Genomic DNA, 21720 nt, shown 5'->3' on the forward strand with positions numbered 1-21720 from the left:
CGTTATTTTGTTTGTCTGAACCACCTTGGGTTCAGCCGGCGTTGAACATTTTATTTAGGAGTGTTGTATTTGGTCATGGCTTGCGCGTCCTCCATTGCGTCCTTCGGAGCAAAACCAGATAAAATATTCGCATTGATTGATTGATTGATTGATTGATTGATTCATTCATTCATTCATTCATTCATTCATTCATTCATTCATTCATTCATATATATTTATTTACAAGGATGGCCTGGGCTTAAGAGGGAAGTGGGCTGTTTAAGTGATGTTTAGTACGCCGGACTCCAAAGCGAAGTTGAACAGGACACTGAGCTTGCGCTTGGCGTCGCCATTGGGGGTCGTCCAGTCTTATTATGTCTGAATGTGGAGGGCAGAGGTGTAGCGGGCGCGGTGGCTCGCCCTGCCAGGGCAGCTTCAAATGAGGTGCCGTAAATCGATGTTACTGTCAGAAGTGCAAATGGGCCAGCAGATCCTGGCCCGAAGCCACTGACTCGGAATGTCGGGTGTGCATGCTGCCCCTGCTTCTGCCTTGTGAGCGAGAACCTCGGCAGAGCGAGGAAGGCCAGAAGGGATCAGAGATTTAATGTCGGGGACACATTCCGGCAACAAACCCCTCTGGTAGTGTTTAACGCAGGTGATGAAGAATTAAGGTATATTGATGGGGGTCGGAAAGCAATAAGGGTGGTCCGAGTTCTACGGGCTCAGGTCGAGGCTGCGCCTGCGGTCTTCCTCTAGCTGTGCGCCAACGGCCTCTTCAGCAGTCCGGTCCCGGCTCTCTTGTGCATGATGTCCAGGAGTATCGTGAATGCTTACCGAGACATGTGAGGTCTCCTGCAGATATAGTTGCAGTGCTGTGTTATGCTGTTTGCCAGGGATGTTTTGTAAGAACGAGTGTTTTGCGACTTGGTTGCCTTTTGACTGTCGGTGTAGGTGTGCACGGTACTAGCTGGTCCTGTGCTACAGAGGTGAAGGACCTCGTCGATGGCTCTTATTGAAAGTTAGGTGGTAGTCCAGTATTTCCACGCATTATTGCTAGTGACGTGCAGTGGAGAGTGCTCTTTATGGCAGGCGGTTGCATGAAACGTAGCGCCAGTGTCTTCGTCCTGGTATAGGGCGGCGTCGGTATAAATGCTTGTTGGTCCCGTGTGGCGAGTACTTGACGTTGACAGTGGTCTCTACCAAGCCCTTTGGTGTTCATTCGTCGGGGCTTGGGAACAGTTATCCAGGTTTCTTCACATGTTGCTGTAAGGCGATCCAATACGGGCAGGTGAAGGCTCGTCTCGTCAAAGATGCGAATTAGAATGTGATGTCTAATCAGCGTGTGTTGCAAGGTTGTTTGAAGGGTTGAGCCAATCTGTAGCGATTTATGGAACCACGGGTGGTAGCTGCGGGAATCGGTGAAGTCCATCCATGCGTATGTGTACGGGTAGGCCAGTTATCACTCCCAAGGCGGAGTCATGAAGTGAAGACTGACGTCTACGCCACTGGACGGTGAATGGATGACCTGAAATTTTGTCTTTTCAGGAGGTGGAAGCGTGCGCGTAGAGCGAATTTCGTTGTCGATTTTCAATTATGTCAAGAGCCGTTTATAATATGTTGTTTTGTTCTTGTGTCGAATTGCGGCAAGTGGTCCTAAGTGTGATATTGTGCACATATGCTGTAAACCAGAGGCTGTCGATTTTGTCTTGTTGCCCTGCTACTTTGGCCATGATGACCTTAAATGGGGTTAGAGATATGACCGAGTCATGGTGTACGCCGATGCGGTTCGTAAAGTGCTGTGGCGTGTGATTGTCATCAATATAGATTTCATAGGTTCGATTATTGAGGAAGACCTTGACAAAGTTGATTACGCGGGCTCCAACTCCTGGACGAGTGCGTTGAGATCGGCTGGATGGCTGATGGTGTCGAACACGTTGTGTAGATCGTCAGCTATGAGGATGTCTGGGCGCCTTTGCACCGTTTGCGTGTTCTCTTCAGGTAAGTGGGGAGAAGGCGCAGGTATCCTGTGTTCCTTGTTGAGGCCAGAAGTGACTCTGGAAATAGTGAAAATCATTGGTGGTCTCAAGACAGTGTGAGAGTCGAGCGGTGATCATGCGTTCCATCAGCTTGCAGACGACGGAGGTGACAGAAATAAGTCACAAGTTGGCAAGTTGGGTGGGCTTATTCCAAGTTTAGAACGGGGATGACTACCGATTGCTTCAAATGTGGTGGTAGGGAGCCAGTTTGCCAGTGATTGTAGATGATGTCTAATAATTTTCACTTAGTAGCTATGCTTGCGTTCCGGAGCATGCTCCCCATGATGTCATCTTTACCGGGAGTTTACCGGATGCCATCTTTACCGGATGCCATCTTTACTTGAGAGAGAGCATATTCCAAACCATTAATGCCAGTCAAGCCGGTCGACGGGACGGGGGCATAGATTCCCGGTGGGGTCAGTGTGGTGAGGGTAGTGTGGTGTGTGCTTTACGCGAGAAGACCTTGATCAAGCAGTATGAGCTGTTTTTATATGGTGAGTTGTGACTGGGCGTCTTGGAGTTGCTTGAATTGGCCGCAGATAGTACCAAGGACTGAAAGCTGTGTCATGATTGTTGCTAGTCAGCTTGAGATTGTTTCTTTTGCAATCTGTTCACCTTCATTAGCATCGACTCGTTTCAGGAGGGCGAAAAGTGCTGCACATTGTGTCGTGCGATGAGGCGGTTAGCATCGCAGGCAGTTGAAGTGCATCACGGCATCACAAAGTAGAAGTGCATTTTATATTATGCATTAGACGGCGTCACAATAATCCGCTCTTATCGCTACAGCACTGGCGGCCTAAATCTCTGGTCGGTCCATCCGCCGTTCTATGTTTCCTTCAAAACTGTTAGCCACGCTCTCTCACTTCTCTTCTGTCAAGTTGAAGCGCTTTTTAAAATGCTTATTAAATGTCGCCGCGGTGATCCGCTTCTGTCGCTACAGCACTGGCGGCATAAACCTCTGGTCGGCCCTTCCGCCGTTCTACGTTTCCTTCAAAACTCTTAGTCATGCTCTCTCACTTCTCTTCTGTCAAGATGAAGCGATGTTTAAAATGTTTATTAAATGTCGACTCGGTGATCCCCTTTTGTCGCTAAAGCAGCGACGACTTAAACCACCGGCGTTTCAGCAGCCGTTGTATGTCTCTTTAAGAACAGTTCGTCATACTCCACTATACTTTACGCTGGCCCAAGGCGCCTATGTCAATAAAGATCTTTGCAACGCCGAGTTAGTGCTTTGCAAATTTGGTTTCAGATGGCGCCGCAGAAAGAGTAAAATAAAAAATGGCTTTCGGTTTATCATAGCTAAGCACGAAATTATGTTCGAAAGAATTTTTTTTTAGGTGCACACCACCGCCACAAACCTCGACGCGCGATTGAGGTGTCCACTGACGCAGCGGAGCCAGTTATGCGCCTATCCTTTCCTCAATATCAACGAAGTCTGAACCTTGAGCTGCTTTTCAGAAGAAGGTGGCATAACTGTTCGCATCGCAGATGGAAGTTGATGAAGACGACGCTCTGCAATGCACAGCGCGAGAGTTGGGTGCTCTATTGAGTTCGAAGGCTGCCTCTTCGATCGCTGGTCACTGTTCTGTTGACGTGGCTCAGCTACCCAGGCTGCGGGGCAGTGGCTAAGTACCTGGCGGTGTTGCTCTAGCTTGCTAGATTTCTCCTTTTTGACTGTGCCTGTTTGCTCCTGTTCTCGGGTGATTGGGTGCAGGACGAGAGCTTAATGTCTACTTCTTCTCCTGGCCAGGGGTTTTCCCCTTGGTCGGCATCTCTTCCTAAAGACCAGCTCCCAATTGACCTCTTTTTCCGCAGCGGTGTTTCAAGCATTTCAGTCGCATTAGTGCCTTCCGATGGAGGCGCTATCCGACTGAACAACCCGGAGGCCGTGCAGGCGGCTCTTAGGTCCACATCGCAGCATTTCATGCACATTACCGACGTCCGGCAGTTCGGCAGGGGTGGTATTTTGTGCAGGTCGCCGGATAAAGCCTGTATTGAAGACCTGCTGAAGTGTACGTCATTCGCCAACCACCCGGTGAGCACATACATTCCGCCTCATCGAGCATGTTAGAAGGGCTTGGTCCGAGGGGTCGACTCTCGATTGAGCTCTGCGGAAACGCTTGCCTGCGGGAGTGATTGCTGTCCATCGATGCAGCAGGATGGTTGACGGAGAAAAAATTCCTACGGAGTCCGTCATTGCCACATTTGCAGGAATATTTTGCCCGTCAGAGATTAAGGTGTGGCCATTGGTTTTTCGCGTAGATGCCTTTAACTCTCGGCCCCTTCAGTGTCAAAACTGCTGGTGATTTGGCCACAGAGGCAAAGCCTGCAAATCGGCCTTACGCTGCTGTGCCTGTGGGGAACGTCATTGCAGAGAGGAATGTCCTGAACAGCAAGAGAAATGTTGTTTGTGTAGCGGTGCTCAACCTGCTGATTCGCCTGACTGTCCTGCACGAGCACAAGAAGTTCAGGTGCTCGAGCTTATAGACAAGCGCAGATGCACGCGAAGAGAGGCTTTTGCCGCAGTCAAGGAGAGAGCCTCAGCCTACTCTAGTGTGGCCGCCAAATCTCTACCCATAATGGATTCTAGTTGGTCCCAGGCTTTTACAGCGGCAGTTGAGAAAGCTGTGGCAAATGAAATGGATCGCATTATGGAAACCGTGTCCACGTGCATTTCGCAGGTCATAGCTGCTCAGATGACCAATCTTCTGCAGGCGTCCACCGCTCCGCTCTTGTCTTCTTTGGCTTCGGAAGCTACCCCTCCTTCTGTAGTAATCGATTCCGCTCCACAGGGCCAAAAATAATGTGAGCAACAAAAGACCTCTCAGGCATCTCCTTCGCATAGCGTTATGGACGCATCCTCTATGGATTGTATGGATATGGAGTCTGATCTCCGCGCCCAGAAACGAAGTGGGTCTCCTCTGAATATTGCAGGTCCATCTTGCCCCCAGTCAAAGACAAAGAAAAGTAACGCAAGTCAAAACGCTAAGACCAGGATTCTAGAAAAGGCAGTCGCGGCTGCGGCACTTCCGCCAAGATAGGGTTCTTAAGTGTACTCCAGTGGAATTGTCGATCTATATTCTCCGCTTCAACAGATTTAAATTGCCTATGCAATCAGCTTCTACCTGATTTAGTTGCTTTACAGGAAACATGGCTAACTTCAAATTTCAATTATCATCTCAAGGATTACCATCCGTTCCGGCATGACCGGTCATCACGAGGGGGAGGGTTGTTAGTGCTCATATCTACAAAGTTTTGCCACAGGGCATGCATTTCTTTTCAATATGCGGACAATGAATGGGAAATCCTTGCGGTTGACCTCAGTGTCCCAGGTCAACAGCCCTTTACGGTAGCTAATGCATATTCCCCGTCTGGTGTGCGTGACACTCGGCCCCTTGACTCACTCATGTCTAGTAGCCGATCTCAGGTTCTATTACTTGGCGACTTCAATTCGCACCATGTGACTTGGGGGTTTAAAACAGACAGCTTTGGTTCTAGACTATTTGATTGGGCTTCTCGCAAAACTTGATCTGCAACAATTCCGGATTGCCTACGTTTGTTCGCAGTCAATGCCGCTCTGCGTGACTTGGGGGTTTAAAACAGACAGCTTTGGTTCTAGACTATTTGATTAGGCTTCTCGCAAAACTTGATCTGCAACAATTCCGGATTGCCTACGTTTGTTCGCAGTCAATGCCGCTCTGCCTTGGATTTAACTTTTTCCTCCCCAGGAGTCTCTGTTATGTCTTGGGCGCCTGTTGACTGTGCAACAAACAGAGGTCATCTACCGATTAGTTTCAAGTTTGCGTGTAAATTAACTCTTCCTGAGCGACATCAGCGCATGTTCATAAATTACAATCGCTTTAAAGACACGCTAAAATCAGCCCTCCAAATCACTTCAGACACTCGCGCTCAGAGAAGTGCCGTAAGCAAGGCAGCACATCTATGCTCAGTACTGGACCATGCAAGGCAAAAGTCTGAATTTTTGCTTAAGAGAACAAAGGGTGCAATCGCGAACAATTGGTGGAATGCTGAGTGCACGCTTGCATATAGACGACGGAAAGCAGCTTGGAAGAAACTTCTCATCAATCAATGCCCAAAAAATTGGCTGGATTATAAGTATGTTGCAGAAACATTTAAGCGCACTGTCGCCCGTGCAAAGGAGGAGTATAATACAAATCTTTATGATTTCCTTTCCCAATCAGGAAATAAACGACCTTTGTTTAATTTCATGAGACGCAACAAGGTGATTACTCTGGCTGCCAACATTGAATCCCTTGTTCAGTCCCCTGCTGACATCGCAAAAGCCTTAGAGGATATTGCGTGTGGCCTAGAGCTTCGCTTTACATCTGCTTTACCTTCTCCTACAGTATTCACACGCACCTCAAGTGATTTCACTGAGGTCTCTATGCCTGAGCTGTCGCAAATTGTTCTGCGCTTATCCCCAGCGGCTCCTGGCCCCGATAAGGTCACTTCATCTATGATCAAAATATTGTTCAATGAATCTCCTGCAGACTTGTTGGCTCTAATTAACCATTCTATTAAAGGGCCTTGGATACCGCATGAGTGGCGTCTTGCTGAAATAGTTCCATTGCTTAAAAAGCAAGGGGATGGCTTAACTTGAGACAATATACGCCCTATTTCGTTAACATCGAACCTTGTGAAATTGGTGGAAAGGGTCCTTCTCAGCCGTGTCATGTCATTCATTTCAGAAAATGTTGTATTGAATCCATGCCAAATTGGTTTCAGGCCGGGTTGTTCAATTTGGTGTGCTCATTCTGACCTTGAGAGTCGTATTAAATTAGCTCGCAATAGAAAAACGTTTGCTGCGCTTGTCACCTTGGATGTCAGTAAAGCATACGACAGCGTGGAGCACTCGACTCTATTACTAAGATTACAGGAACTCAACTTCCCAAGCTATTTTGTAGCCTGGCTTTCTGTTTTTTTGGAAAATAGAGATTTTTACTGCTGCCAAAATGGTATTTCCTCAAGGAGATTTCCACAGACAGGTGTTCCGCAAGGATCAGTTCTCTCCCCTGTTCCTTTTAACATTTTTCTAAGCTCAATTCCATGCATTCAAAATGTGAAAACTTATGTGTACGCCGACGATATTGCATTTTTTGCATCAGCAGGTGACATTCACACTCTTTATCGAACCCTGCAAAATTACCTCAATGTTCTTGACAACTGGCTAGGAAGAATTCATCTGTCCCTTAATGTGAAGAAATGCGCATTGTTAGTATTTCCAGTTTCTGTTCCTGTAAACATCTGCCTGGTCTATAGAAATAACATAATACCTCAAGTTCAGACGGTGAAGTATCTCGGTGTAATATACGACTCTACTCTCTCCTGGCGGCCACACATTGAGCAAGTTTCTGCAAAAGGAGTTCGGGTCATTGGCATCCTGCGCAGGCTTTGTAGTGCTAGGTCAGGCATGAGAAGGCATACGCTTCTGATGATTTATAAAATGTACGTCCGCCCAATTTTGGAGTTCGGGTGTGTTTTATTCTCAGGAGCTCCTGCCTATAAACTTAGCCCTCTTGTGCTTTTGGAGCGTGAGGCGTTGCGCCTTTGTCTGTGGCTTCCAAAATATGTCGCCACTGCTGTTCTACACCTTGAGGCGCGAATGCCTTCGTTATCAGCTAGGTTCGCCTTTTAACAGTTCAAACATTTTTAAAATTGTGCGACTCACCTCTTCACGCTTCCAGTATAATATTTCTTAGTCAACCTTCCGCCTTTTCTAGTGCTGCCTGGTCTCGATTTCATACCCCGCAGATATGTTACGTGCAGTCCCTCCTTGATTGCTTAAATATTCATTTCACAGGTGTCCGCCAAATATATAACAACTCCTCATCTGTCCAGATTGAATTCGATGACATTTTCCCATCGAATGCAAAGCTGCAGCCCTTCCCGCTTCTTCAGGGTCTATTGCAGGACCACCTAAGGTCCTTTTCCTCTCATGTTCTTATTGCTACCGATGCCTCGCAGGATCGCGAAAAGGCATGTGTGGGAATTTTTTCGCCTTCACTGGATTGGTCTTTTTCTCTCCGTCTTCCTGACTTCACTCCAATTTTTCTGGCTGAATTATTAGCAGTAATCTTAGCCTTACGAAAATTAGAATCTACCGTTTCCCAGGTCGTGGTTATGACAGACTCTCTGTCCATTTGCTCTTCCTTATCCTCACCCACTGACTCTCGGCCATTACGCCTCTTTAAGTTCCTGATTCCGCTCCATCTGTATTCGGTAAGGTTGCTTTGGGTACCCGGTCACATGGGCTTTCACTTAAATGAGGTTGCAGATTCCTTAGCAAGAGCCTCTCTCAGCGGCCCAATTGTTGCTGTCCTGCCATCGTGTGCATATACAGCTGCGGTGAGGTTTCGCAGCTACAAAATATTTCAGGAATTTGCTGCCTCGGCTCTTACATCATCTCCCGAATATCAGCATCTTCTGCATCCTTGGAGTAGCAAAGACTGGCGCTCACGCAGACTAGAGGTCTCTTTCACGCGCTTGCGTTGCCGGGTTTCCCTTCTAAATTTCTACCTTCACAGATCTGGCCTGGCAGCATCCCCACTGTGCCCTTTTTGTGCCGAACATGAGACAATAGATCACTTCCTGCTGTTCTGCCGCCGCTTTTCTCATTTGAGGAAGCGTCTTTTGCAAATTTTATTTCATCAACTGGGCTTGCCTGTGTCTTCCGCGGTTGTTGTTTCCATTGGCGCTTCTTTGCTTGGACGAAGCGACAGGAGTGTGCGCTCTTCTGTGCCAAAATTTTCTTCAAGAAACGCAGCGACTCCCATTCTAATCTTTTTCCCGCCCTCAGTCAGTACGACATTGCAACATTACAGGCATTGTGTACTATTATACACATTAAACAATTGTCCCGTCTTTGATCTCCAAGTTAACTGGACCCCTTTCCTTCCCTCTTCCAATCTCTCAGACTACATACTATTAGCACTCCTTTTCCCGTCAAACCTTTCCTGTATCCAGTAATTAACCGCTTGTGTCTTGGCCACTCCCCCGTAGTGGGTATGTGCCAGCAACGTCTGAGGCCTTCCTTCCTTCCTTCCTTCCTGCAGATTAATAGGAGCCGTGCTCGGCTGAGGCGATAGCCTGGTGGTCTCGCACAACGGCCTTTGAAGCTGATCTGTTCACTCTGCCGCTCGTGCGACTCCCAGTAGTAAACAATGATGTGATTTCTGCTTCTGCCACTTTTTTGTATGCTCCCAAGGTGCACATACATTATCCTGAAAGGCTCTGATCCTCCAGAGTAGTGCTTTAGCAATAAAAAGCGTCCGCAAAACGCGAACGATTAAGAGAAGAAATGTGGACGCTGGTTTACGACATACACGTTTTCAGAGAGCGTTCGTGTTTGTTATGGTCCTTGTACGCGTCCCTAAGTTGGCTTTACGTGCTCAGATGGCGGAGACGGAGGCACGTTGTGCACAGAGCGGAAGTGCGAGTGGCATTGCGTGGCTCCACTAAGAAAGGGGGACTGTGCCCGGGCCTTTGGACTTGCACCAAGGGGACCACCATCACTGCTATGTGCCGATAGTGGAAAGAAAATGATTCCAGATGGGCGTCATCACGAAGCGACGATTGTGGCCGTATAACAGTATTCGCAGTCTCTGGTGGAGTTTGAGAACTATAGGTGTGGCTTTCAATAAGATTTCTTGCTGTCTTTTTTCAGTTTTTCTGTCATTATTTCTCTCCTAGGTTCAGTATCCTTTTTCCATTCATCAAAAGCCGCGGTATGAGAGTCTACAAATCGCTACTAATGGGGCGAAGGAATATTCTCTTCCCGGAAGATACGCTGAGCCCGCACGCAGCATTGCACAATCAGAGGCAACGTCCTCGGTTACGGGGTTGTGTATCTTCTACTGCTCTCCTGTGGTAATGAATAAGGCTCTATTCTGAGGTGCAGCCTCCTTCAGCTGTTGAAACGTAGCTGGGAGGAGGTGTTACGTAAGCACACCGACGGTCGTTTTCTTGGATTGCGCGTGGATTGTTCTGTGCTGGCAGTCTTTGAGAAATCAATGAGTATATTTAAGGGTGAGTCTCTCAAAGCTCCTGAGACGTGCGCCCGCTCAGGTTACTGCTTCATGGAACTCGGATTGCTTTAGTTGTGGATAAAGCTTTTATTGTATTCATCCGCATCGCAAGAAAGTCGGATGCGCACTTTGGGTTGGTAGTGTTCACGTGCGTACTTCACACTCAACAGTCTACCGCTTTGGCGTCCTGCTGCTGGGCCCAAGGTCGCGGTTTCGAATTTGCGGAATTTAGATAAAAAAATTAGTAGAGCAAGCTTGCCGGCTTACCTTATTAATCAGCGAAAGCAGCTTGTTGGAATTTGCAGCATCGCTTCGGGGCGTTTGACACCACATTCTACCACCACATATTTTACTTCTTGCGTCTTGGCCCATGGGTTCATGTCGCCAATCAGTGCTTTCTTTAGAACCCCTACGGGGGCGAGGACGCACGCATTCTGAAAGGTCGACTAATATGCCACTTAAGAATAAACGAGTGCAAGGCTTTTAACCGATGATTAGCTAACAGAGACCACATGACGTCATGTCAAGTAGGAACAACGCATCGATGCTTTTACGGACAATTATTTTTGCCAGCAATCAATTACAATGATTTTAATGTGGTCAACTAAGCTGTATCCATATACTCGTAAAATGACTAAATGTGTGCCAACTCTGTTTCTGTAAGTAGCTCAACGGTTTCTGGAGCAAGAATTCATTCCTTCGCCAACACTGAGAGGCGCAAGCAAGAGCAGCTCATAAATCAGGCATTCAAAAATTATTTCATATAACGGCGCAGTAAGTGGCCTCATTTACGTTTCGCTAAGGGAAGTTTGTGACTTTAACACGAAAGAAAACCGTACTTGCTTCACCAAAATAGCAAACAAGGAATCAAACAAAGAATTTCACAATGATTTCACATACAATTCGCGAGTACACCAATTCAGCTGCTTGCGACAAGTGCTTACGCGTTTTTATCTCAGGAAAGATATAAGAAAACGGCGTCCTCAACGTGAACCATTGGCTGTTCTTCAATTGTTTGCGCTGGAGGTCGATTATAGGGTGTTACTCCCATCTTTAATATTATTTTTGTATGTGCGTGCGTGTGTGTGTGTGTGTGTGTGTGTGTGTGTGTGTGTGTGTGTGTGTGTGTGTGTGTGTGTGTGTGTGTGTGTGTGTGTGTGTGTGTGTGTGTGTGTGTGTGTGTGCGTGCGCGCGTGCCTCGTGCGTGCGTGCGTGCGTGTGTGTGTGTGTGCGCCATACAACCGCCAAGCAAAGTTCCAACATTGTATCACTCAGTCGGTAAATTCTTTTACGAATAGAGCACTAACTGAATGTCCTATATGAGTAATTGATCGTAGTTGCTCGCATTTTATTTCTGTATGCTATAACTTTACATCCGTGGCACAATAATTTTGTCCTGCCATGAATAGGCGAGCTGTTAGCTGGCATAGATTTTTGATACCGTCATTTCTAGAGATGTGTAAATATTCGAAAATATTGAAGAGCGAATCCGGTATGATTCTATTCGGTTAGATCAGTGTATCAAATAGTGCAAGTTGGAAATATTTCTAAATATTCGTATATGTTTTCAAACGTTCGAAAAGTTTTCGTATAATGGGTGCAAATTAAGGCCCTAATGCTGTTCGAAGACTGTTGTGAAAACAACGCCCACTCCGAGGTTGGGCAGCATGCTGCTGCAGTCTGTAGCAGGGCAGGGAGTTTGAGTCAGTCCGTTCGTGTGGAGCGTTCATAATGTTTAAGCATTTCTATATAATGATCATATATCATTTCTCTCTCGCTCTGCCACCTCCTATCCGTTCTGGTTAGCTCAGTAGGTAGAGTGACTGCCACCAACGGGCGGTGGTCTCGGGTTCGAGCCCCGCTCGAACGATAATTTTAGTGCGGAAGCATTACTTCATGATATCAAACCGGCGAACTGGTTTGTGGGATGACTGACCTCCAGGGTTGCCTTCGGCAAACAATAAATAAATAAATAAATAAATAAATAAATAAATAAATAAATAAATAAATAAATAAATATAACCGCAAATGGGATTCGAACCCAAGCAGCACCGGTCAGCGGCCCAATATTGCAACAGGATGGTCCCATCCTGGTCCTTTATATGGCCGGCCTTTGGCAATGCGGCTCCAATGTTGGGCCAATTACTTGTGCTGCTTGGGAACCCACGGCCACGCGAACACATCAGCTTCGCGAGCCACTGCACGATAGCGCTAGCCTATCGCTGCAGCCGATCCCGTCTTGTATTACACTACAACCCACTCTCGCTGTGTGCATCGCAAATCATCATCTCCATCAAATAATACTACTGTCAAACTGATAGTCGCATAGAAAGCGGCAGCCTGAAGCAACAAAGAAGAAAGAGAGGGAACAACTACGATGATTCCCCATCTAACCCGCACCAAGATATTGATTGATAATATTCGCGCTTTGAGGTATGTGGCCGCAGTGAAAAAATGATGTACAGTTTTTGCCAAAAGTAACCAAGGTGCATGCTTTGTTTTTCTCTCATTTAGTGGAGCCCCTACGGCTCTCCTAAAAACCAAAAGGTATTGGAAGGTGAGAGAAAGGGTTCTGCTTAGCTCACCGTGATTTATAGTTTCATGAGTGCGATGACTGTTCCGCTATACAACCTGGTTACCTTTGGAAAAGGAGGCACGTTGTGTACGTTCGCGTGGCCATTGTTGCGGCATCAACACGGTAATAGAGCAATACGCGTTGGCGTTGACAACACTGCAGCCGAAACGGGGCACTGGAGCATGGGTCGCTTCGTACATTGAGTAAATTGGCATTGACGATGAAAATTTGAAACCGCCATAACTGGCTACCTGGGTCAGAGGACACCTCAAGCGCGCTTTCGATTACGTGGCGGTGGTGTCCACTTGCAAAAAATTGTGCTCCCGCACAATATTTCGTTCTTAGCAGTGCTCAACCGCCAGCCAAATTTATTGTTTAACTACCTGTCTAGCACACAGTCTGTTTCAGTGATCAGCCGGTTTTAGCCAACTCTGTCAAATGCCTCACCTCTGAGGCCATGTCTCATAGCTAGCGATGTACTTGTAAACTGAGGTGCGATGGTAGACACTAATTGTGAGGTGTTAGACATGTGCTAGAAAAGAGCGCCCCCAGGATAGGCAACGTGCAGGACTAGGAAAAGCGACTTTTTCTTTGGCATATGTGAGTGACAACACTTGAAACGGCAGTCGCTTAATTTGCACATCGACGAGGGCCGCTGCATTCGACAGTGTGCCTTCTCTAGATAACCTCTACAGTTGAAAAACAGTGCTTATCCGCCGTCTGTGTTCACAAATATCAAATCACTCTTAGAAACGCATCCCAGGCAGGTAGATACCAAATTCCATCATCTACACCCAGCCTATACGCAGGAGTCCGTAAAGGATATCTACTCAGTTTAAAGACGAAAATATTTTGCATTAGTTTTCAACAGCCTATCTAAGGAAGGACTTCTTGAGAAAATAAAATGACCCAAGTAAGTCATAGCGCACTGAACCTCTTCAGTACTGTACTATCGCGATGGAAAGAAACGCGCACAACGCGGCGCATACGCACTGCGCTGTTCGAGTTTTTTTCTTCGCACTTTTACCAAGCTGGTAAGGAAAAGACGCTAGAGTTGTCGTGGAATGCATAATGGACGACTCTGGTGTATTTTTGCTAACATGGGACTAAAAGCGTGATGAAAAGAAATGAGAACAGCGAAGCGCATAGGATCGCTTTGTTCGCATTTCTTCCCATCACCCCTGTACGCTGAAGAAAATGGTTAAGCTAGCCTATATCTACACCGTGCCATGTGGCAAGTGCATACAGTGCTGATAGGCCGGCGAAGTTTTGTGCTTTTCAGTAAAGAACTCTCTCTGTGTAAAGAAAAGAGATCACCTTGAAGCCAGGGTATAAGATATAGAAAAAAAGAGGAAGGAGATACCGTAAAGGAACAAAAAACAAATGTACCAATATTGCATAGGGTTCATGGTAGCACCGACGAAACTGGAACGCTTTCTTCATAAAACCTGCAAGAGAATGAGCGAGAACAGAGACAAGAAGCTGTGGTTTGCATTGGAATCGTGCAGAGCATCAAAAAAAGGGAGAAAAAAAGGACGCAATGAGAAGTCTTTTTTTCACTTTCGGCGAGAATGGAATTTCAGTTTTGGAGGGTTACTGACGTTGTTTAGCAGTTAGAGCCGAGGCCGTCGCGAGTAGCACGCGAGGTGTGCGTGCACCTTGCGCACTGCCCTAGCCACGATAACGCCTAATGAACAGCGGGAACCACCACAAACTGCATCGTGTTTAACCGGGTCGCAGTTTTGAGGAGATACTAGAGTATTTTGCGTTCTCTTCAATTCTTTACAAACTACTTTAGAGTAAGATAACTGCAAACTGAGGCACTTCAAAGTAAAAGTTTCTGGTAGTTACGATAAGATTTGACAACTGCATGCACTCACCAAAAGGAGCAAGAACGAGAAAAACAATGGACGTATCGGCTCCCATACGGGCGGCTTCATCACAGAGAAGAGAGGGGCGGGAAGGTGCATTACATAGCGATTTTTTTAAAGGAGCACCGTGCACCTTTTAACATGTGCATGTATTTTTTTTCCAAATCGCAATGAATGCCCCCCGCCGGACTGAACACCTTTGAACCTTTGGTTTCATTGTTATTCTACACATGCCAGATGACATCCAAAACTTCTGTCAAACGTAAAGCACCCAGGGAGGGGAGTGGTTGCTTTTAAAGTGCGCAGCGCTGCTCTTTTAGCATGACTGTGTGGTATTAGGAATGGCCGCCAGCTGGTATTATGATTGGCGCCAGCATGTCTCGAGGATTGCCACCAAGACAGAATCTCTCGCCATGTGTCTGCGGTATGCATTTACCGCGCTCGCCAGGTCGTTGCTGCGTGGGACAAGCGGGGAGCAAGGTTCTGCGAAAATCCCTATAAGGAGTCGCTGTCGCCGGCCGCGAAGTGGTTCCGGCTGTCTTCCGATTTTCCCCGACGTCTCCACCGACCCGACTACCCCTGGCCTCACGGGCACAGCACCAGCGTCGGAACGGATCGCCACAGTGGCTGGTCTGCAGGCTTCTCCGGCCATCGCTAATGGCCGAACAACTGGGGATTATGCCTCGGTTTCTTCGAAGTTCACCGACCGGCGGAGAGCGGGCGAACCACCTGACGTCTCCTGCCAGCTCGACGGGGTCCTGGCCGCATACCCCTTTCCCTCGGACTCAACTTATGCCAGGGGCGTGTCCATGTGTGCGGAGGTGTCTGTTTGTGTGTGATAGTAAAAATTTTGGCCACACCCACCACTGCGAGGGCGTTCCCTACCTGGGGAATGTAGGGAAGACGCAGTGTATAAAACTGGACTGCAGATGCAGTTGAAGGAGCTCACTTCTGAACTCAAAAGCTTGTAAATATGTAAAATAAACCAAGTCTTTTTCCTTCACTAACGAATTCTTCACTCAGCGGCACTCCTGTCCTGGACGGAGCGGGCATCATCTTGACCGAGGTTGTGTCGAGAAGCGACCCCGATCCCCACCTTCAACAGTGGCTATACACTCGGGTCACCTGTGGCACCTGCGCTATGGGAGAGAAATTTCTTCACGACGAGCGGCTAGCGATTTCGGCTAATAGCTGCCACGTTTTTTAGCGATCCTCTGCGATCGCTAGGACACATCACAGAACGCGAGTGTGAATTTCACCTCTACAAGTTTGGCGTACAGCCCACGGCTAATCATATAGCTATCAGCTTCGGTTCCCGATTACGCGTTCTGGAGACTTTTGACACCGACAGCACATTCCGTTGTACGTTCTTGTCGACCGTGCGGTTTAGGGTACAGTCGTACGCTACCAACTGGAACTTGCGGCATAAAGATTAAAATAATCCGTATTCTTTATTGAGCCGCATCTGGCTGTTTCAAGAGCTTAAACTAGTGCAGACAGGGAAACAAACCTTTCTGCGCTTGATCCAACAGATCTGCAGCTATTATGGGTCCTATAAGCATCAAGTCGACTATTATGCACGATCTCTGATGGCAATGCACAGATGCTTAGAAACTGCCATTACTATCATGCTTGTTTGCGGTTGCTTGTGTGATTTTCGCCCTCACCAAGTTATGAAGTGGCGCACAAAAAGCCACGCCTTGTTTCAAAATGACCGAAATGCCGGATGCGAAATTTCTTTCCCCATCTGAAAAGATGGATGATTTCGGCGCGTGTACTTAGCTCTCCTGTCTGTCGGGTGTAAGCAAACAACTGCAGTGAGACCAACGAGAGGAAACTCGGGCTGCACCCGCCGAAGAACGTGCGTCACTGTTTGTGCTCACCGTAATTGCCTCGTTAGGTTAGAGACTATTCCTGGTGCAGTCTGCAAATGGATCACAGTTCGCGGCCAAAATAAAAACAAGGAAACGTAATGGCTTACATAAAACATCCAGTCCTGTGAACTCAATTCCAGTCCAAAATTGTTTGCCATCAATTTTAATTCTGAGGCAACTGTGGAATATTGTAAGGTACTGCTATGGAAATACTGAAGGTAATGGGTAATGGTCGATTCTTCGAATACGTAGCAAAACAATTCTCTTGAAGTTTGTCCATCGCTCGCATCGAGTAGCTAAGACTGTTATAGAACGCGAATGAGGAACGTTTGGGAAACGTTAATAGGAAAAGAAATGCAAGCCTTCCTATGAGGGATCAGCAGTTGTGTTGATTGCTATAGTAGAATCTTACTGCACATAAAAAAAACTGCGTTGATAACAACTAATCCCTTTGAAAAATGCGCTTTTCTGAAATTTCTTGCCATGAGAAGGCTTCCGAAAGCCGCCTGTGCATTGTCGGGCGCGGAAGAAAAAAAAAATTTCCGCTGTCCTAATTTTTTACGAACAGAGCCAGATTAGTGACCTAGTGACACCGTTCTTACCTCATGAATTTCCTGTTCCAGCAGGGTGCGAAAGTGAGCTGTTATGCTTGGGGCGACAGCGACACCTGCACCGAGGTCATCTTTCGTTCTGAAAATATTCTGTGAACTGAGGGCACGCATGCTCAGTGACTGATAGGCTCATTGCAGCTCACTCTCACGCCCCGCCCCGCAAACGCCGAGTCGGGTCGCGGAAAAATTGGGTCGTAAATCAGTGCCCTGAAAACAAAAGCAGGTCGCGACTCCTCGTCTCATAAGTGGCCCACGCGTCTTTCGCCCCTCTGGCTCGAACGGGGCTCGTGACTCATGCTCCTACACCGGACGACCGCTTTTCATTCTCGTGGCGCGCATGGAGTACGCGTGACGTCACACAGATGACATGGCCCTGACGCCCTTGGCTGCGAGGGGGCTTATTACTCCGTTGTTTGTCACTTTTCGGCGCCGGGTCCAAGATGGCCGGCGCAGACAGAGAGCGCGCTCGGCGATGAAGTAAGGCCGAAGGAGCTTCTTGCGCATGAAAATAGCAGGAAAGCAATGAAAAGTGCGCAAAAGTTGCGAGGGAGGGCCGGCTTTTTTGGAAGCGACCCTCCGCGGGCCACCTTCCCCGCCTCCTTTCGGCGCCGGTAATGCTATAAATAAAACTGAAACCAGCGCGCCAGCAGCGCACGCAAGCCTGCCAAAGCTCGCAGTGGGCGAGCAAGGCTCCGAAAGAAAGAAAGAAAGAAAGAAAGAAAGAAAGGGTGAGAAGAACGGCCAACGAGCCAAGACATATATCGCCTCGCGACGAGCGCAGAACGTGCCGCCAGTACTCCCGCGCTCAGTCGACTCCAGACGCTCCCCGCACAGCTTGGGCCAGCAGACTTGCCAGCCGATATGTCGAGCGCCACGACCCAGACCCGCACCGAGGTGAAGAAGGTGCACCGGGTCTTTGAAGGCTCCAGCGCCGCGGATGTGCGGCGCCAGATGGATGACTTCGCCAAGGAGTTCCCGGACTGCATGCGCTACCTGGACGACATGTTTCCCGAGCACAAGCTGCTCGGCTCGAGCGGGGGACCGCCGAGGCCCGAGCGCCAGCAGAGTATTGTCAAGGAAGTCAAAGTCCTGCCCAGCGACGACAAAGACAAGATCTCCGTGGAGCTCGACGTCGAAGGCTTCAAGGCTGACGACATCTCCCTGAAGGCCGTCGGCCGCAACATGACCATCCGCGCCTTCAACGAGAAGAGCGAAGGCGACACCACCGTCAGGCGCGAGCTCAAGAGGAACGTGGTGCTGCCCGAGGGCGTCGACGTCGAGAAGATCGCGTGCAAGCTGACGCCTGAGAACAAGCTCATCGTGCAGATCCCTCTTCCCGTGGAGAAAAGCCAGGGCATCGAGTACCTGATCCCCGTGCGCTGCGAGATCGAGCGCAGCGTTAGCCGCGACAACTTCGGCGCCAAGCCCGTCGAGCGATGAGCGCCAGCGGCGGACGTAGATCAGCCTCGTCTAGAGAACATTGGCATACTCCGTGGCCGGACTGGTTCACTGCCGGCTATGAGAAAATTTCGCCGCTTGTTTCCTAAAGGGACGTTTCCAGCGAAAGCGTCTGCTCTGTTTGGGGGGGGGGAAGGTTCTCAATGACCTCGCCTCGATAGGTAGTAGAACTCTCTAGACAGCCGCGATCGGCTCTGCACGATCCACGCCAAACAGCGACGGACGAAGCTCGCGCTTTAGCAATCGCTCTCTTGTGGTTTTCTCCTTTGACGTTCGTTTATTGTGGCTTCCATCAATTCTTTTGTACGTCGTTGTACACTCGTGCCCGTCAGCGAGCAATGAAGTTGTTTATTTACTGTTCGACCAAGCGTGTCTGTTTCTCTGTCCAGGGCAGCCAGCGCCGATGTCACATGCCTCTGTGAGTTCAGTGCTTGCTGCCCTTGGTTGCATACATCCGGGTTCAACTCTTATTTTGAAAATGGTATGCCTACCTTATTAAGTGCGAATTTTTTTACCGTTAACATATTTTAAAACTGTAAGAGATAGGTCGGTGCGCTCTGCGCAAGTGGATTGTACAGCAAGACGGACAACACATTTCTGACAGCGTGCAATGATTAGACGTTTACACAAAAATTACCTAAGCAACCTTTTTATTTTTAACGTTAGGAAGCAACTTTATATAGCGAAACCGAAAACCCTCAACATCGAAGGTGAGCACTTTTTTTAAATTTCTTTGTCGGCAATGTGGTTTGAAAAATTTACCGTCAAAATTACGCATTTTGAATGTACTTGACTTGGGTTTCCCGCGCTGCATATGTATAAAAATGAGTCACTGCAAGGTGGATCGTCACTGAAATAACGATAGAAAATGCTCCTACTTGATGAAACGCACCAAAGGCGTCTGTATTTTCGGTATTAAAGATGCGAGCGAGACCATTTCGTAAATGTGCAACGCATGAAAGCCATGTCAACCACCTGTTAAACGTGTATTTTTGACGTTCGATATTTCAAACCATATGCCGATAAAAAAAATTATAAACTGAACTCACCTTTGGTATTGATTGTCTTCAATTTCGGCTATAGTCTTGCTCCCTAAAAATCAATAATCAAAAGTTCATCCGTTATTTTAGGTAATTAGTCTTTTAATTACTTCTCTATATAAAGAGCATAACGTTCACCTTGCTGTACAGTTTACCTGATCAGATCGTACCCAAGTATCGCTGAGTTTTTAAAACACAAGTCTGTAAGCCATTAAGAAAGTCACCCTGTTTTTACGTGTTTATAGGTGTGTTTAGAGACATGTGTTATATTTAGCTGCGGTGTCAAGCCTCAAAAGGCCTGTCACATTTTTGTTTCGAAAGCGCTGCTCCGAAGGAAGTGTGGTAAGCATCAAGTGACGTTTAATGTTAAGCTTACTTTCCAAAGTAAATAATAGCGACGCTAGTACCTATATTCTATTTCAGTGATTCTTTCCTGTTTCATGACTGTCTTTAGTACTGCGGTCCTCTTATGTGCCTTGCTTGCTTCAACAGCGTGTGCTTTGTCAGAATGAGCTAGACAGTTTTCGCTCTTTGAAAGTTTTATTTCACCAGGTGTGGAGAGGTAGCTCCACTGAAAGGAATTGTGCGGCTGTCCTGATCGCGAGCCTGCTGACTTTCAGAGCGTCGCTTGGAATTGCAGATTCTCAAAGAGGCGTTTCTTTATTCGATAGGAACATCTTGAGTGCCCCTCTTGTCGCACTTATTCGGGAAAAGAATCCAGGGAATCACATTTGCGTACATAATAGTTCATTTGAACGCCCATGTATGTCTTGATCCAAACCGACAACATAAGTGTTTATCAATTTTTGCAACCATGTTTGAAAACAAGAAAGGGAGGCATTCCGCAGCAGTAAGTCTAATTGCTGCAAAAAGCATGTGACGCCTAATTTTGGGCCTGGCTGTGGCCTGTAAGCTGCAACCAACGAGTCCGGCAGGTCGCCCGGCAGCGATCTCGGGGCACACGTCAGCATGAAGCGGAGCAGCGACGGAAAGGAGTCTGCGACATGGAGAGTACGCCGCTGTCACAGGATGGGTCACAGGATGGCTAGCGCTATGCTGGCACCAGTGCGGGTAATTCTTCCAGTCAGTGCAGCACTGAAAGTGAAGGAACGCTAGGCAAGCGGTGTTTAATTTCCGAACAGTAAGCGGGCTTTAAATAGTATTTCAGACGGCATTTTTTTACCACTGAAACTGGCGAGGGAAAGCCGAAATTGTGGCGTGGAGAGAGAGATTTTAAGACTCCATCAGAAATTGTGGTATGGTTTAGTGCCGAAGCGACACATGCGCTATGAAGCACGCCATAATGGAGGGGTCCGTACTTATCTAGGCCTTGATGAGGGTGCCTCATCGGGCAAGTTGTTTCGTCACGACGAAACTTGCAGCGCTTCAAGACATGGGCAGACCAAGCAGCCAGAGTGCAGGCAGTAGGCTAGCTGGGGTTCTTCAACGTGCGCTGACAATGCTCAGCACAAGCTCGTATTGCATTTCGCTTCCATCGAAACGCTGCCCCAATGGTCGGGATTCGATCCCGCGAACTTTCAATCCGCATCCTAACTCCGTGCATAGCCACTCAGCCACCACCACAGGTTTTTCGGAAAGTGTTAGACGCAGATTGGAAGTTCTGGAAGCATTATTAGAGAATAGCAGGGCTGGCAGACCGCCACCAGGTATTGTAAATTTGTAAACTATAATTGCTTCAATGTATCGTCCGGGGCACCATTTCAATATTATCAAATCTTGATTCAATATTATCTATAATAATTCAGAGGAATGCTCATTATTTCATTATTATTTTGTCAGCGATTCTATTGTAAGAAAATGAATTCATGAATGTACCTAACAATAAATTGCTGAAGGTCGAGAGGGGGGTGGGTGTAGTATATATAATCGAAACTGACATACAAAAAATAAACCGACACGCAGCAACCAGCGAAATACAATACGAGATACTATCTGCTTAACCAAAAGCATTGCCAGGTGATATACTGACCACCAGATTCACGAGCAACAAAACTTTTTTACAAAATGAAAGAAAGATTAGAAGAGTCTTCGAATGCGCGCAGAAGGTAAATAATATCAAGATATTTAATATTAACATAGGCATTCGAGAGAACATGGAGCACCAGATCGTGGCCTCGTCCTACGGCTTCAGAAATCATACACTTGTTCCGACACGGATACCACCTAGGTCTTTTTCCCTAACCTAGCGTGTACATCTTTACCGTGTACCG

General features: G+C 47.5%; 2 protein-coding genes across 2 annotated transcripts in view; one reads left to right on the plus strand and one right to left on the minus strand.

The window, feature by feature from the left end:
* Positions 1-17058, minus strand: part of LOC144104505 (uncharacterized) — a 55147-nt gene extending 38089 nt beyond the window's left edge. The window contains exon 1 of the mRNA XM_077637578.1: positions 16983-17058. The gene's annotated coding sequence lies outside the window, so the exon portion shown is untranslated. The remainder of the gene's footprint in view (positions 1-16982) is intronic.
* Positions 17059-17728: 670 nt separating this feature from the next.
* On the plus strand, positions 17729-18812 carry LOC144116033 (heat shock protein 30-like). Its single transcript, XM_077650696.1, has one exon. The coding sequence runs from the start codon at positions 17853-17855 to the stop codon at positions 18429-18431; it is 579 nt and encodes a 192-aa protein (XP_077506822.1). The 5' UTR covers positions 17729-17852; the 3' UTR covers positions 18432-18812.
* The last annotated feature ends 2908 nt before the right edge of the window (positions 18813-21720 follow it).

Source organism: Amblyomma americanum, chromosome 1, assembly GCF_052857255.1.
Source record: "Amblyomma americanum isolate KBUSLIRL-KWMA chromosome 1, ASM5285725v1, whole genome shotgun sequence".
NCBI lineage: Eukaryota > Metazoa > Arthropoda > Arachnida > Ixodida > Ixodidae > Amblyomma > Amblyomma americanum.

What these genes read in the sequence shown, in the direction of transcription:
- LOC144116033 (XM_077650696.1), top strand. Translation starts at nt 17,853, where the DNA reads ATGTCGAGCGCCACGACCCAGACCCGCACCGAGGTGAAGAAGGTGCAC.